Below are 18,272 nucleotides of genomic sequence, written 5' to 3'. Positions count from 1 at the left end.
TGTTTATTAAATAATATTGAAATAAATAAAGTAGTGTTTCATTAAAACTTACCTAATATATCGTCATTCCTACTAATAGCGATATTGGTAATCCAGCCCTAAAGCCACTATAACTGCCTTTCCATTTTCCAGCGATACACTTAATCCATGTAGTTATTAATCCATGACATCTCTGTTTCCACACTCCAAAACATCTTTCCACACTATTCCGTGTTTTGATATGGGCAGAGTTATACCTTTCTTCCTTTCTACATACAGGATGCAAAATTTTTTTACATCGATATTCATGGATGTAAAATATTTCTTCTGTAGTTTCCGGATGTTCTGATACCCTGAGTCACAGCATTGAACGTAAACGTCCTCTAATAGTGACCATTATTAAACGTTTCTTTTATAATTGACTCAGTAAATATTCTACTTCATTTTGTATTGGGTTGAAGTCCATCTTGCTATCAACATCTCTTATTACAAGTTTTGCATCACAGACAACCTAAAATCAGAAATAATTAAGTTTTATACATTACTTATATATATATATATATATAAACTTCCTCTTGAATCTATTATAACCCCCTTCAACGCGGCGTATAGTTTTAATGATGCTTTGTTTTATACTATGTAATGATAATTAGTTAATCAAACAATATAGATTATGTTCTTACACATAATATTTTTCATAATTTTATCACCTGCACATTCAAAGAATAATATCCCTTCCTATTTATGTAATATTGGGCTGCATCACCACCTGTTTTTTTAATTTTAATATGGGTACAGTCTATAGTCGATCCCTGTAACCCCTGCGCAAACCAGCGTCACACATTTCAAAATTTGTCATACAAGACCGTTCCTCTGTGACAGTTTCTTGCATTTTTATAAAAGTGGAAGCAAGCTGAGCATTCCATTCAATACTCGACATATCCTACTTTTGTACTGTGGGTTGACTGAGTGCATGAAGATCAGCACAATCATCCTTTCCCGGTAGAAATGAAAGATATCAAGATTAATTATGAGTTTGAATTGTATGAAAACTTACATATAAAATGGTACTTATCCTATATATATATATAAATATATGATTGATGAATGTATTGTAAAAAAACTTACCTCTCTTCGTCCCCAACACCTCAAAGCAGTTAATACTTGCAACTCTGGAGAAACGTTGAACCACCTCTGGGATCTTGTTTTAGTTGATTCATCAGCTTATATATCGAGCAGTACTTTTATTGAATCGGTATTTATATTTAAAGGCACTTATCTGGTAAAAGAAATGGATTGACTTTTTTTTTTTTAAATGTTTTTTTTGACGATTTCTTGACATATCAATTAAATTAATTGTAGAAATAGTCGTAATTGCTTCCATTTTATTAATTAACGGAATAATTATTTCACAATTTTTAGGTTAAAATGCCGCTAAAGTAGGGAGTTGGCTCTGTTAACTTTATTCGTCGCTATTTGACGTTTTAACTTTATCGGACCGCTATAGACGTTTATGAATAACGTTTTTCACTATCAGAGATCATAGTTTATAGCCGTTTTATAGAACTGATTGCTAATGAACAGTTATAAGAGCTTTATAGAGCGTTTATAAATAGATCATTTTTATAAAGCCTTTATAGCTCTGTTATAGTGGGCTTATAAAGGCTTCTTAAGTTTTATGAATAACACCGATACGGTGTTATTCATAAAATGTATATGTGTATGTCTTCGATATGATTATTTAAACTGTTAAAACCATATTCAATCTCAGTTTTTCATTTACTATATTAGTTGTAATGAAAACCATCTCAGTTGAAATCCGTTTAATGTCACAAGAACAATAACTGATAATGAACCTAACAATGAAACTGACAACGAAACTAAAAATGAATCTAACAACGAAACGAATAATGAAACTAATATTGAACCTAACAATGTAACTAATAATGAAACTAAAAAACAGACAAGCGTGCATCCACGCGGTGACCGGCAACGCTCAGTGTTGTTCCGCGAGGCGATGGAATGAGGCGCCTGGCTGACGTGGCTTTTCTGGCGCTGAGCACGGATATATCTGCCGGCCGTGCTGCCGCCCGCCTGCATCCGCTGCACGGACGCCGGCGGCGTCAAACCCATCGGAGACACCTACGAGGTCAAGCTGCCCGGCAAGCAGGCCGATATCCTGGTCCTCGTCGAGACTACTAAGGTTAGTCCCTGAGTGGTTCTCTATATTACTTCACTACTATCCATTATCCAGGAATTGTTTGCCTTTTATTACATAATGTAGTATATCTATAGATATATCTTTTGATTTACCTGGAAATCAGCGTTGTTAGTTTCCAGTGAATTCTCGACAGTGATCTAATGGACTTACTAATATCTAATTTCGACATCGTCTGTAAAAAAATAATGATAACGCATTTAAAATTAATTTGAAATAATTATTATATTTCATTTATTTATTTGTTTTAGAGCAACGAAAAGAACTACAAAGATTTGGTCGTGCCGTTAGTCTCTCAAGTGGTGGATAACTTGAAGAGCAAGCGCATCACTGACATCAAGGTCTACCTGATCGGAGTCACCGCTAGGTTCCCATACCCCATCGTTTATGATACCGACTGTAAGTTTCTATTCAAAATCAGTGTCGTTTTAGCAGATCCCAATGCTGATGCTCAATAATCGTGCAAAGTGATGCAGTAGTTAGGAGCTTAAGGAATTCCGGTCCTTAGTGATAGTACTTTAAACTCTAACTTGTCCAATCCAGGGTGCCTCCTAATTAAAAAAATATCGTTTGAAATGTTCATAGAAGATGCAATTAGAAAAAATCACAGGATCTTAGCACGTTTTATTTATTTTTATTAAGTTATTTATTTTTCCTAATAACGTTTCTAAAATGATTGCGTCAAATTTGAAACTGTATATAGACATATATCGAAGAGTTATAGTATATTTGGCATTCCTGGGTCCATGTTTAGTATCTATTCTGTATCTACAACCAATCAATCTCAACATTAGAGTCCCTTTACCTTAATGTGCCCAGGGTCAAAGATGTTGTTAGCCTGTTGCGAGAACAAACTATTATATTCGTAAACTACATGTATTAATCATTCTTGTTCTAGTGAAACTGAAGACCCCGAAGGTCTCATTCAGTGATGAGAGCCGCTACCAGACAACTCCCACCATAAACACCGGCTGCGAGAAGGTCAACTCCGTCCAAAAGACTATTGCCTCCTACATTGATCAACTAAGAATAATCTTAGGTAAGTCATACATCATTTTAAAATTAAAATATAGAGGCATTATCTTAAGAAATGTAATTCTGTTTGTCACCTAATTTCGCCTAAATAGCTGGTTCAATTAAGATGAAATTTTGTGTGCATATTTTAGTTTTTGGATGATTTGAATACACGGTTTCCGGCCAGACATCTGCCGGGTCCAATAATGTAGTATGTAAAATGTTTTCTTTACGTGAACTTAAAAAGCTATCATTACCTAAATACAAATCATTAGAACCATTTCAAGCAAGGCTCATGCCGGGTCCAATAATGTAGTATACAAAATGTTTTCTTTACGTGAAATTAAAAAGCTAACATTACCTAAATACAAATTAGAACCGTTTCAATCAAGGCTCATTTCAAATAATAGTAACTATAATATACATATCTGTACTTGCTAATAATTATATATAAAAAAAAAACTTTCATAAAATGGCGTACAGTAATCAACACATTTACAAATTTAATATTAATTTCAGGATTGTCCAACATTAACGGTGGATACGCCGGAGCTATTGATACCCCTCTCCGACCAGGCGCCCTCAAGCACATCATAACGGTCAACGGCGAAACTTGCCAACTGGAAATTGTAAGTTTTCGATACTTATAATATTTGAAAAGGTTTATACACTTTGGTCTTTAGACCCTTTAGAAGAAACGCAATAGGCTCTACAAATTGTCCACTTTGGTGATGTTGCTTTGATTTCAAAGGAACAACTGCTCACATAGCCGTGGGCGTACAGAACTCTTAGGATTACTGAGTTCACTTACTACATTTTTTATATAGCAAGGGAACAAACGAGCTTGCGGCTCACCTGATGGTAAATAAGTACCTCCGCCCAGGAGTACCCACAATACCAGGAAAATTGCAAGTGCGTTGTCAGCCTTTTAAAATCGCTTTTCCTCGAGGTTTAAATATCATATTGTTTGGGAAATACCATTGCTGGAAGGAAGATGTTTTAGAAGAAATTAGCAGGTTTTTACTACTTTAGAAATATCTGATCTACGCTCACACAACGACCCAAATATGAAGCAAAATGTGGAAAATGGAATTCATTATAAATTTACAATAATTATTATTTTCGGATCACAGGGCACTCCATTGGAAATAGCTCTCACTGCACTTCTTTACGAACAATTGGGCATCACTCACAGTTTGGTGGCATCCACTCCCGGCCTGCAAGTCACTAAGGGCGGTGTTAAACCTGCAGATGTTATTGGTAAGTTTCTCCTGATCTTCATCTAAATCTAATTGTTTTACTACCTGACTACACTCTGAAGATCGTGGATTTGAATCTTTATCTATTATTAATCTACCGACAACTTACATATCAAAACTTATGTAAATTAAAAAGTCAATTACAGGTAGATATCAGTTCTGATCAGTTACTAATTTTTGGTGGTTTTGGGTGATTTCTCGGTGCTTTAGATCTGTGACCTGCAGAGATCTATTGTGCTCGCCCTTTTTTAAACTCCGCTATCTAGGATCGTCAGTGACAAGAATTAGAGGATATTCTTAGGAGCGATGGTTTTTATCTGCTCAGGATAGAGTGTATACTTTCCAAAGGAGATATTTTGTTTATGCATGAGTGGGCTACAACCACATAGGATCTGTAGTGGAGTTTCTTCCATTTGGCAACAGTTTCCACTTACCATCACTTCAGGTGGTACCAAAAAAGGCGACAATATTGAAAGTATTTTGTCTGCAGGTTACACCAGTGACTCTGCTCTGGTACTTGATGAGAAGAAGCATGCCAAGGAAGTGAAGGATGTCGACGTGGACCAAGAAGAGACCAACTACTGCGCAGCTGTAGCCGAAGTTGTAAGTAGATATAAATACAGCAATAGATAAAAATATGATGATGCAATCTAAAGATGCAAATTAAGGCTACATGTCCTCGACCCCTCTACAAACAAAACGTCTTAACTCTCTCTCTCTCTGTCTAACTCATGTTCCCAGTTTATCTGGGATCAGGTCTCCCTGTACATCTGCACCAGAGAACTGTTCTGGGTTCTCTAAGTAGTAAGGTTGTCCATCTACTTCTTAATATTGCTCCACCATGTGGCGCGTTGTCTGCACCTACCTCTGGTCGAGTTTGGTATCTTGAACATTTTTAACCACGTAATCATGTTTGCGTGTTAACTATGAATATTTTCTGCAATAACTAATTAAATTCAAGGAAATTGTCTAGAGGATATAACAACTGGCAACTAATATAATATCAACATTTCAGATTTTCTTTAAAAATGTTAGTTTAGATTTTATAGAAAGAAAAAGACCTATCTTTAGTTCATTCATATCAACAATCCAAAACTGTGTAATAAATTGGAAAAATACGCTCAGCTTAGCTTGACGAGGTGACTAGTTGCCGCTGTGTAAATCTTCCAGAGTTATTATTATTATTGTGATCTATTTGTGTACCAAATTTCATTATATTCTGTCTAGTAGATTTTTTCTCCTCACAGACTTGTTATTTTATCGACGGCCTCGGTAGTCTAGCGGTTTAACACACCGCTTTACATCCGATGGCCGCGAGTTCGATTCCTCGCACAACACAAACATTTGTATACATGAGTATGATTGTTTCTGTGAGTCTGTGTTTTCTATGTATGATATGTATGTATTTACAAAAAAATATCTATGTATTTGTATCAGTTATCTAGTACCCATAACACAAGCTTTAGCTAGCTTAACTTGGGTCTAGATAGCGCTGTGTGAATTGTTCTGAGATTATTATTATTTTTTTTTCAAATATTCTCATCTCCCCTCTTAAGGAGAGGAGATGGGACTTATTATTATTATTATTCAGAGTAGAAATTAGGAAAACAAGCACCAAATATAAGGCCCGCCTTGCTATTCACCCAAACGAATTAGCTCAGAAGCTTCTAGCCAACAACCCAGAAAAAGATTAAAAAGATCAAATATCCTTGAGCTGGATGAAAAATTTCTAGCTAGCTGAAACATTGGGGACCTTGTCAAAGGATAGAGATCCTCCCACGCCTACTACCAACAACTCACCTGCTTATAGTACCAGTACTGATTGCAGATACCCCAATACCAAAAAATATATATTATTAGAAATAACAACTTTCATATTTCTATCCTCTTTTATAAATTCTAATGATATATTGTACTTTCTAGACTGACGGGCTCGTGCTCTCGGCAACTAACTACCTAGCGTTGGGCGCTGCGGAACAGAAGCAGTTCCTCCTCTCTGCTGCCAATGCTATCACACAGAAGATCCTCGAGGAGTCCCTCGTGCAGGAGTGCGTGTGTAGCTACGCTGACGCATTCGTTGGCCGCTCCGAGTGTGTAGTCAAGTCTAGGAAGGAAGTGGTAAGGATTTCAATGATATTTTTTTATTGGTGGCATTTCACACATTAAAAAAATATAGCCTATTAACTCAGTGGTCTAGCAGTATAGAAGACCGTTTCACTGCCGATAGCTACGGGTTCGTAACCTTTCCTCACACGATACAAATTTGTATGATTATATGTATCAGTCTGAATGTTGTCTATATATATGATTTTAGAAATAAAAATGTGTTTAAGAACATCTATCGGTTGTCTAAGCTGAGCTGAGCCAACCTTGAGGTTAGATAGCGCTGAATAGACAAGGCTTATTATTAATAACAAGTTAATTACAGAATTTTTCTAAAATAAAAGTAGCCTAAGTTACTCCTTATTACATCAGATACCTATTAAAAAAGTCCCGTCGAAATCGGTCCCGCCATTACAGAGATTAGCCTGAACAAACAGACAGACAGACTAAAATTGTAAAAAAACTTATTTTGGTGTATATACCATATTTATATTCATATGCCAGTAGTAAAAAACGGTTCTTTCAACATTACAAATAGACACTCCAATTTTATTTATATGTAAATTCAGAGATACGATACATATATATAATATTTTTTTTTTTTGTTATAGGCACACCGACGAAAGTGAGGTTACCAGGCAGACCCAACGGAACTAACGAGACTGTGATCAGTGCCATTATGTATCAAATACTCTAATTTTTTATAACTACCGTCTCTACAAGAGCGAGATGAATATATTTTCTTTATTGTGCTTTATTATTCTCTCATACTTATTATTATATAAAATAGTACAGTATAATTAATCTATCATACTTCAACTCTTTGTGAGGTTAAGACCTATATTAGAAATGAATTTGATTTCCATTTAGCATATTTATTTATAAAATGTTGACTTCAAAATGTGTAGTTACGAATTTTATGACATATGCTTTGTCTTTGTTACACTTCGTCACACTAAAGTGTACGAAATATATGACAAATGTCACCCTTCGTCACACTTAAGTGTGACATAATTTTTGGATTGGATGCTATAACGATTTTAGGACGTAACTAAGAGACTATATGCATCTCGTTCGCACTCAATAAATATATCACAAGTGCTGTTGTACCTCTCATTCTGTAATTATTCTGTTTTTATTTTATAAATTATTTAAATAATTCTGTACAATAAAGAGGTAAATGTCTCATTGAAATAATCTCACCTTGTATTAGAATAAATAAGTATGTTATTAATATATTTATGTAGTTTTATTTTTACTACCAACTGAGGCCGCAACTATAAAAACAAAAAAAAAATACAAAAAAGTCTGTAAAAATTGGCAAAAAAGAAATACAAAATTTGAAGTGGTGTTTACTATTAGATAGCACCAGAACCGGCTTAGGCGTTTCAGAATAATAAGAACAAAATTCAAATTCAAATTCAAATTCAAAAATCATTTATTCATGTAGGACATTTTAGCCGCTTATGAACGTCAAATTTTTACATTATAATTTTATTTTTTTCCCTACCGTCCAGTTCGGTATATAGATCCAATTGAGAAGAACTGGCAAGAAACTCAATTGAATTACTTTTTTTTTAAAGCCAGTTTATTTACAATGTATATTTATATAGGTGTCTATGTCTAACATTAAATGAAAATTCAGTGCATGAACAACTATTGCCATGCACACTCGTCATTCAAGTAATCGTTTAGTGAGTAATAGGCTTTGCTCAGTAAATATGATTTAACAGATGTTTTGAATTTATTTAAGGGTAATTCCAACATATCCTTTGGTATCTTATTGTAAATTTTTATACCTATTCCCATAAAAGACCTATTAACTTTTTCTAAACGATACTTGGGGACAGCAAGTTTGTCTTTAAATCTTGTATTAATATTATGAATATTGCTGTTTTTGGAAATAAGTCAAGATTTTTATGAACATATAGGATATTTGAATATATAAATTGAGAAGCAACGGTGAGAATATTTGCCTCTTTGAATTTCTCTCTTAATGAGTCACGACTCTTCATACAGTAGATCGCTCGAACGGCACGTTTTTGTAATATGAATATATTTTTAATATCTGCCGCTTTTCCCCATAGTAATATTCCATAAGAGAGTAAACTATGAAAATAACTAAAATAGACTAATCTAGCAGTATCAGTATCAGTGTACTGTCTAACCTTACGCACGGCAAAAGCTGCTGAACTTAGTTTCGCTGCAAGGCTTTGAATTTGTGCACCCCATTTTGTTTTATTATCTAGTGTGATTCCTAGAAAGACAGTAGATTCTATAAATTCCAGAGATTCGTCATTTAATTTAATATTGCAATTAGTATTAAAACTTTTAGACAGAGAGAAATTAACACATTTTGTTTTTTTAGCGTTTAACATAAGATTGTTAGTTGTAAACCAGTGCAGGAGACGCCGCAAAGCACTATTTACATCGTCATAGTTATTAGTCATTCTATTAACTTTAAAAATCAATGAAGTATCGTCTGCAAATAATACTATGCCGCATCTATCCTGCATGGCATATGGGAGATCATTAATGTAAACTAGGAATAAAAATGGACCGAGAATAGATCCTTGAGGTACACCCATTTGCACAAGTGACCCGTCAGACGTAGCGTTGCTAACCTTCACTTTCTGTATTCTATCAGATAGATAAGATTTTATTAAATTTAAAGCATTGTCTTTGACGCCATAAAAAGCAAGTTTTTTTAGCAATGTATTATGATCAACGCAATCAAAAGCCTTAGAAAGGTCACAAAAAACACCTATCGCATCCATTTTAGTTTCCCATGCAGCAAATACGTGTCTAAGCAACTCTGCACCTGCGTCTGTAGTTGAACGACCTTTGGAAAAACCGAATTGACTATTGTGGATTAAATTATTTAAATTGAAATAACTGACAAGCTGCATAAGGATTATTTTTTCAAAAATTTTACTGAGTGCTGGGAGTATAGATATAGGTCTATAATTTATTGGGTCACTCCTATCTCCAGATTTAAAAAGCGGTATGATTTTACTAATTTTCATTATGTTAGGAAATTTACCTTCATCTATACATTTATTGAAAATAAAAGCAAGAGAGGGCGCAATAATTTCCATTATACTATCTAGTATTTTAACAGATATACCCCATAGATCCTCTGTTTTTTTATTATTAAGCTGTTTGAATATTTTCATTATTTCTACTGATGATGTATGTCTAAAGTTAAATACAGCTGATGACTTGCTAACATTGTCTGTTAGTAAAGTTTCAGCAGCAGACGGGGAAGATTTTAGAGCCTGTGTCGTAATTAATGGAATATTAGTGAAATAAGATTCGAATGTATCCGCGACCTCTGTGTCGGAATTTACCAATTTGTTATTAATATTTAAAGCTATTTTACTATTTTGAAAATTAACTTTTCCAGTTTCGCTATTTATTACTTTCCAAGTGGCTTTTATTTTATCTTTAGATTTAGTTATTATTTTACCTAAATAGAGAGACTTAGCTGTATGACAAACCTTTTTAAATATTTTCGAATAAGATTTTACATGTTCATGAAATAAGGGATCGGATATATAGCTTCGTTTTTCGTAAAGTTCGTAAAGATTAGCCCTAGACTTATAAATACCAAACGTGGCCCAGTCACAAAACTTTGATTTTACACTAGTTGAAAAGGTTTTTGTTTTAAATTCACTGCTAGCTTCATGTTCAATTAAATTAAAAATATGTTCACATACAATGTCCGGGTCATATTGAGGTACTATGACACTAGATATTTTATGTTCAATTTTATTTTTAAAACGTGCCAAATTCTTTTGTGTTATTTGTCTGCATGTAATTGTTTGAGTCCCTTTGGATCCCTTAGTTTCAATTATAACTTTTTGTCCATAATGATCAGATCCAAGACAGTCGAAATTCATTTTCACCTTTACTTCACAATTACAAAAAACATTATCTATACAAGTGGCAGAATTTCCTGCGACCCTAGTGGGTTCTAAAAAAAGATTGTGCAAATTAAATGATTTAAATAAGTTAATCAATCTTAAGCTTATTGAGCATTCCGATAATAAATCAACATTAAAATCGCCACATACAAATAATGTTTTATTCCTCCGTGCGACTCGTCTCAATGCTTCCTCCATAGCCAGTTCAAAAGAATCAAAACAAGCCGATGGCGGACGATAAACGCAAATTATTATACAAGTAACTAATTCTACGCAAGATAGTTCAATTGTTTGCTCAATAGAAATATTTACAATGTCTTGACGGTTTTTATATTCTACATCATTTTTTAAAATAATAATTGACCCGCCATGAATGGCATTGTTCCTAGCAAAAAAACTAGCTATATTATAATGTTCAAAAGGACAAATTATTTCATATTGTTTAAGCCAATGTTCTGTCAGACATAACACCCGTACATTGTTAGATTCTAAGAATAGACTTAATTCTAATTCTTTGCTGGAGAAGCCACGAATATTTTGATGAATAATGACCATATCCTGTGGCTTAACCAATGTCGTAGATGTTAGTTTAAATTAACACATGTCACATTATTAGTATTATTACTAATATTACTAATTAAATCCGTTATACTACTTATAATGGGATCATAAATGTTATACGCTAGTAAACTAGCAATAGTCTTTTTTTGTATTTTAGGAAGATAAAAATTACCTCCCGTCATATAATAATTTGTAACAAATTTGTTACTTTCAAAATAAAATATATCATTACAATGATATGTCATCGAATAAATTAAATTATTTATACTATAAATGAACTTATTCTGTTCATTAGTCAGGGATTGAGAGTAGGGAAATGCGCATAATAATATTTTACCTATACCAAGCTCCACTATATTATATAATGATTTTATTAAATTAACTATATCAGATTTACGCATATGCAAACAATTCCCTAACGCTATTACTAGGGTCGTGTGAATATCATATTTTTCATTTACTATATTTCTTATAATCTTATATATACCTGATCCCGGAAAACAATTATTTATTACTTGTTGCGAGAGACAGTTCGATAATAAACTACCTAAATCCTTGCCAAATTCATCTGAATAAATAATTGTTCTCCTGATGGTTTCATGTACAGTGCTGCATTTATTTACTTTTGTACTGTTTCGTGTGGGTAAACATGAAACGTCTGGTTCCGTGACGGATGAGATATCAATGTTCAACTGATTATGGTGGGACGGTTGGATATAGTTATCAGACTCTGGTGAATTACAGTGACATCTATCCGTAAGAGAAACAAACCGCTCCATGTTGTAGTTACCTAATTTTATTAAATTATCCAACTGATCAGAATATTCATGTATTTCATTCTTAGCTGATTCGTATTTCAAAGATAAATTGGACAACGAGTTCTCTAATAGTTTAATTTTTTGTGATAATTCATCTATTTCTAAATCTTTGTTATATATTTTTTCTTTACAATTATTTAATTCTATTGATAAGTCAATTTTTTGCTTCCTAGTAATAATTGATTTTAAACACTTTTTATGACTTTTCACTAAATTTTCTGATTTTCGAATAAATTTATTTAATTTTACATATTTTTTTAACTTATTACTACTATTAATAGGTACTTTATTAGGACTATAGGAGCTTGGTGTATTTGTCAAATCTATGGTCACAAGGGGCAGAGCAGATGTTTGATCACTAGTAGTATTTAACATTTCTGTATACAGATCCATGGTCTCGTTATAACTACTCAACCGCCTGTGATCCAACAAAGATTTATTTTGTGATTGAACTTCCTCAAGGTGCCGCTCTAGATGAGTGATTTTCTGCAATGCTGACTCATATGTGTCTCTGCACAGATCATATTTATTTACAATTTCTTGAAGTTTTTCATTTTCGATATGTAGAACTTCAAAGTCTGTACTGATCTTCACTAGGTCATTCTTCAGAGCCACATATTTATCAGACATCAACTTAATTTCAATCTCACTTTCATCTCGTTCCTGTAATAAGGCCTTATTTAATTCATTGGATTTTTTAACTCTAAGAGTGTCACCTTGAGCTTAGCATCAAGATCACATGCTCTGCGGGACATCATTTTTAATTATTATGTTAAATATCTACGAAACAAGACAACAATGAATATTATTCAATAGAAGAAATACAGTGTTGAAAGTGCGCTATTTCCCTTCAATAAAATAATTTAATAATAAATAAATAAATAAATATTGTTAGTAAAAACTTTAAATACCAATACTGTTACAAAAAAATAATTAATCTTATATATTACCACTACAGTAAATATGTCTTAATTTGTCATATAATATCTAGCAATGGCTATGGATTACTAATATTGTATTGTTATTTAATCAAATACATAAGTTTAGTTTCGCACAGCTATTTGGAATATATTATCAATATGATAATAAATAAATTTTGTGAGCTGTATTGTAATAACAATAATATTTTATGTTAGTGGGTAGTTTTTTTTTTCCTCCCAACAACAACAACCGATCTTCACTATCGAATATTTAACTTTAATATTATTGTTTATTTGTAAACGGATATAGTAATAGTGAAGTGTAATAACTGTATTTAATTATTAAAGGAGTCAATAGAAATCCAAGACTTCTATTGTAAATTACCAATACTTTGACAGTTGGCGGTCCCACAAATTTTGTAACGTAGATTTTTGTCACAAAGAAATCACAGATTTGCACACCAACAATAATCGACGTTACTTATGCCCAAAACTCACTGATTATATACACTAGTATCGTTATTTCACAAGTAATAAATTAAAAACAATAAATAAATAAGAGCCAACTGACAAAGACTGTTATCGGCAGTGTTGCCAGAGAGAAAAAAAAAAAAAAAAAAAACGACAGAATTACATTTAAATATTAAAATAAAAAAAATATTTTAATATTTAAATGTAAGGATCGACAACATGATCATCAATATCAACATTACTGACAAATAAACTCAATACAAGTACTTTTAAAAAGTCATATTTTTATTCTACCACTCATTCGGAACGCAGATTCGCAGATTCGAACAAGAAGAATGAGCGCGAAATGTATTGCTCTTTTAAATATATATTTTTTTAAATAAATAATAATACAATAACAAGTCAGTTCGGAATGATATCGAGATGAGAAGAACTGACAAGAAACTCAGCTCGTATTTTTTTCAAATAAATGTTCGCTAGAATTCGCTACTTAGACCCGTCAGGGACAAGAATTGAAGGATATTCTTAGGAGCGATGGTTTTTATCTCCTCAGGAAAGAGTGTAAACTTTCCAAAGGAGATATTTCGTTTGTTTGTGTAATGGCGTTTCCCTATGTATGCTTAAATCTTTAAACATACGCAACGAATTTTGGGGCGTTTTTTTTAATAGATAAAGTGATTCAAGAGGAAGGTATATATGTACAATACATGTACATCCGTGTGAAGCCGGGGTGGGTAGCTAGTGTTTACAATAATACACAGTCATGGTCATACTTTCCATTTGATGTCAATTTAAAATTACAAACACTTAATTTCATTTACTTTCACACTAAACTAAACTAAAATTTATTTGTGAAGCTTACCAACTTCATTGGCATGACCTAGGCATACCTGCTACTTCTTCAATACTACCTAAACCCTACACCAGGGGAAGAGACCTCTCCGATAGATCCTCCGTCCAATTCAAACGGGGGTCGATATTACGGCCTGAGCCGAGGTTTGAACCCCTAGCGGTGCCCTCAGACTAAAGTCGTACCCGTCAGGCGGGAGTTGTCCTTCAGCCGCTCCATAAGTCCTTCCTTTGGTTTGGAATGCCATCTGCACTCGCTCCCTATCGTCCGGTGAAGCTGTAAAGGCCAGCTGCGGCTAACAGCATTAGAGTAATCCAATAAAAAAACCAGGGGAAGCTACCAAAAAAAAAGAGATGAATAAAGTAAAAAATATATTTAAAATCTTTTTGGTAATAATATAAGAAGCAAGATTACGTTAGAAATACAAATTAATAATTTCTGCGGACCCAGCGCACTCGAGGCCCGCCGCGTTGAGACATTATCTTCACGGACGCTCCAGCAGCGACTTTCACCACTTCTTCAATCTGTAATCCAACACACTTTATATAACACTTTTAGCGAAGTACACTTTGCACAAAGTCGTCCGCGAGGGTACCTTCATTCATTAATAATTTATAGGTCGCACTCTGGTCTCTGGGGAATAACTATCACCATATATACTAGACTAGCTGCACCCGCGACTTCGTCCTCATGGAATTTTACTTTATATTACTAAACTAAAAGTAGCCTAAGTTACTCCTTATTACATCAGCTGCTAATAAAAGTCCCGTCAAAATCGGTCCAACTATTACAGAGATTAGCCGGAACAAACAAACAGACAGACAAAAATTGTAAAAAATGTTACTTTGGTGTATGTACCGTATTTATATTCATATGCATGTAGTAAAAAAAGGTTATTTTAATATAACAAACAGACACGCCAATTTTATTTATATGCATAGATAAATAAAATATTTTTTTGTAGTTTTAATTTGTAGTTGTAGTTGTATTTGTAGTTGCACTTTTAATTTGTAGTAACTACCATTGACATCTTCACAAATCAAAGAGAGACCGCTCCGATAGATCCCCCTTCTGATTCAAACGGGGATCAGAATTACAACGGCCTGAGACTAGGTTCGAAGCCCTAGCAGTGCCCTCAGACTAATAATAGTACCAGTGCAATACCAAATAGGTCTCCGCTCAGCATATGTCGTGACGGGGTGCCACGACGCTGGTTTTATACGGATACCTTCATATATAATAAATATAATAAAATAAAAATAATAATACACATACATACTGTGATATAGTGATGCAAATCAGCAGGTTCGATAGTAGATTGTGACAGTGTACGTTTTATATAACGACATGTAGGTCACGCAGTACCTCATATATATATAGTTTATGTAATTAGTGTAAGCTACAGTGTTTGGGAAACTACTCTGCTACCAAAATGTTAGGGAATTTACTCTCTGTATATATATATAGTGAAAAATGAGTGGAAGCGTCAGTCACGTACCTGTATGGTTCTGCGGATTTCTTGGGCTTCAGGGTCTCGAAGATATCTTCGCTAGCTTTCCAGTTTCACAGTAGGTTTCACAGTTCTAATTTATTTTAATTCACAACACAATGCGCGCGCGTCATGGCCGCCGTACAGTCGGTTCAGTACTATGTAAGGGAGGGGAAGTAAAAGCGCGGGAACACAAACTAACGGACTCTAATATAATAATCTGTGCTTACGATGATACAGGGTAGATTTTGAACATAGAGTAATTCAAGATGTAACAGTTAATATACAAGTTACACCCTACTGTGTGTGTTTACTCTCACCACCCCTTCTGTCATCACATACATACATAGATCTAGGCGGATAACACAGAGTAAACATTTACGACATACTACCATATATAAATAAACATCAAACAAAACTACACACTGAAACATAAAATAAACAAAGTTCTGGTGACACTAGTAGGCTGACATGTTGCATTACCATGCATTTGGAGTGTAGACACATCACAGCACAGTTTTCTGAGTGAGGAGGAGTATTTTTTTAAAATTATATTTAAAAATCTGCACAGTTAAAAAGACTAAAGTCTAAAACTTTAGTTGAGACTAAAGTCGTATCCGTCAGGCGGGAGTTGGCCTTCAACGCTCTATAAGTCCTCCCGCGGATTCGGAGTGCCATCTGCACCGCCCTCTATTATCCGGTGAAGCTGTAAGGCCAGCTGTGGCCAACGGCATTAGAGTTGTCCGAAAAGAAAATATACAAAAAAAAAAAAGCAATATGGTTTTGACAGCTAAAATTTGATTATATGGCCAACATAGTCGCAAGGTAGCAACTGCGGATACATGGTGTCCTAAAATCATCACCTAACAGGCGGTAACAAAATTAACGGTAATATACATACGCTGAGCATCAGGTTCTGTGCGTTGTCTACTAACATAGTCACGTCCTGTTGGTCTTCTCTGGAACCTTTGAACATATATATACACATTGATTATATTTGACCCAAAAAATTAGTGCTTGTTGGTAGTTTGTATTCACACGTTTCGACTTGTAAATGTAAACTTACAAGGATTATTTAAAAGAGCAACACACAAGTTTCTTGCTCGTTCTTCTTGTGATGAGACAGCTTTCCGAACGAGTGGTAGATAAAAAACAAATTGTTATGACTATTCAAAAGTGCTTAAATTAAGTTTATTTGAATAAATGATTTTCTATTCTATTCTATTCTATTCTATTCTATTCATTATTTATTTTTCCATTTTTTCAACTAGGCCCATATTATAAATACCTTATAGACAAACATACATATAATATTTAAAAACTAATATATTGATATTGGCTGTTTTGTCACGGCACTGAAGACGACAACCTACCACGGTAGCGCCGATATACCACCACACCTTTCGGTCAGTAGTTCTCCTTCATGAAGGTGGGCAGCATTATAAAGACAAAGAGGAAATATCGACAGAGATGAGAGGAGAATGAGGTATGAGGTATGAGGCTTTTTTTAATAAAGGATACCTTTATGGTAGAAGATAAACCGGTGCACTGGTCTTTGTCAACGATAGACTCTAACGGTGCATTAGTGGAAGATGGCTGAATGGGGTCTGACAAATCTGTTATACATTGTTGACCAAGAAATAACCATATTATTATTCGCGACGTAGTGGTCGTCCTGACATATTATAAAGCCAGTAATGAGACTATAAAAAATCCTGAGCTCATCAGTCAGCTTTTCACCACGGCTGATGTATTCATAACTCGAAACATGGAGAAAGGTAAATTGCCATAAAATTATTCGTGTTAAGACCCGGTTAACAGTATAAATAATGAATAGAATAGAAAATCTTATATTGAAATAAACTTAATTTAAGCACTTTTGAATAGTCAGTTATTTTTTTTAATCTACCGCATTCGGGAAGCTGTCTCATCACAAGAAGAACGAGCAAGAAACTTGCGTGTTGCTCTTTCAAATGATCGTTACAACTTTACATTTTTAAGTCGTATTGTGTGAATACAAACTACCAATTAGCACTAATTGTAATAATTCGTTTTCCACTATAATATATATTGTAATACATGAAGTGGGTTGGTATGGTAAAGGTGACGGATGAAAGACGACTGCATCCAACTGAAATGCAAATGTTGAGGTGGATGTGTGGTGTGACAAGAACGGATAAGATAAAGAATGAATACATTAGTATGAAAGTGGTGCCGGTGTCGGAGAGGTTGAAGAGTAATCATCTATCATGGTATGGACATGTAATGCGTAGGAATGAGGATAATATTTTAAGGAAGGCGTTACATATGAATGTGGATGGTTATATGGGCAGAGGAAGGCCGAAAAAGAGATGGATGGACTGTGTGAAAGATGATATGGTAAGAAAGGAAGTAAATAACGCGATGACTGTGAACAGGGATGAATAGAAGAGAAAAACATATTACGACGACCACAAATAAATGGGAGAAGGAAGAAGCAGATGATGATGAAGTTGGTATGGGTCGCACGGCTGAGCTAACTGTATACGATGATGAAGCACCAGCGGAGGATGCTAGGGTGAGCATGAGATGAATTAGATGTTTTGGAGAAAAATATTATTAAAGAAAACAACACGTATTGGTAGACATTAGTAAAATTGGAATACAAGAAGAACAGTGACGCTC

General features: G+C 34.1%; 2 protein-coding genes across 2 annotated transcripts in view; one reads left to right on the top strand and one right to left on the bottom strand.

The window, feature by feature from the left end:
• Positions 1-7,811, top strand: part of LOC131843144 (apolipophorins) — a 56,481-nt gene extending 48,670 nt beyond the window's left edge. Inside the window, 9 exon segments of the mRNA XM_059191748.1 lie at positions 1,943-1,977; positions 1,980-2,182; positions 2,449-2,596; positions 3,096-3,236; positions 3,731-3,840; positions 4,345-4,471; positions 4,961-5,073; positions 6,394-6,588; positions 7,185-7,811. Of these exon segments, the coding sequence (XP_059047731.1) occupies positions 1,943-1,977; positions 1,980-2,182; positions 2,449-2,596; positions 3,096-3,236; positions 3,731-3,840; positions 4,345-4,471; positions 4,961-5,073; positions 6,394-6,588; positions 7,185-7,202 (1,090 nt within the window). The 3' untranslated portion in view covers positions 7,203-7,811.
• A 6,703-nt stretch (positions 7,812-14,514) lies between these two features.
• Positions 14,515-18,272, bottom strand: part of LOC131843124 (talin-1-like) — a 129,636-nt gene continuing 125,878 nt past the window's right edge. The window contains exons 97-98 of the mRNA XM_059191727.1: positions 16,510-16,574; positions 14,515-14,643 (exon numbers count right to left, since the gene is read on the bottom strand). Of these exons, the coding sequence (XP_059047710.1) occupies positions 14,548-14,643; positions 16,510-16,574 (161 nt within the window). The 3' untranslated portion in view covers positions 14,515-14,547. The remainder of the gene's footprint in view (positions 14,644-16,509; positions 16,575-18,272) is intronic.

Source organism: Achroia grisella, unplaced genomic scaffold (assembly GCF_030625045.1).
Source record: "Achroia grisella isolate CSIRO2021 unplaced genomic scaffold, CSIRO_AGI_Agris_v1 utg2786, whole genome shotgun sequence".
NCBI lineage: Eukaryota > Metazoa > Arthropoda > Insecta > Lepidoptera > Pyralidae > Achroia > Achroia grisella.
Note: the sequence above shows the minus strand (reverse complement) of the source record. Positions and strands in the feature narration are given on the sequence as shown.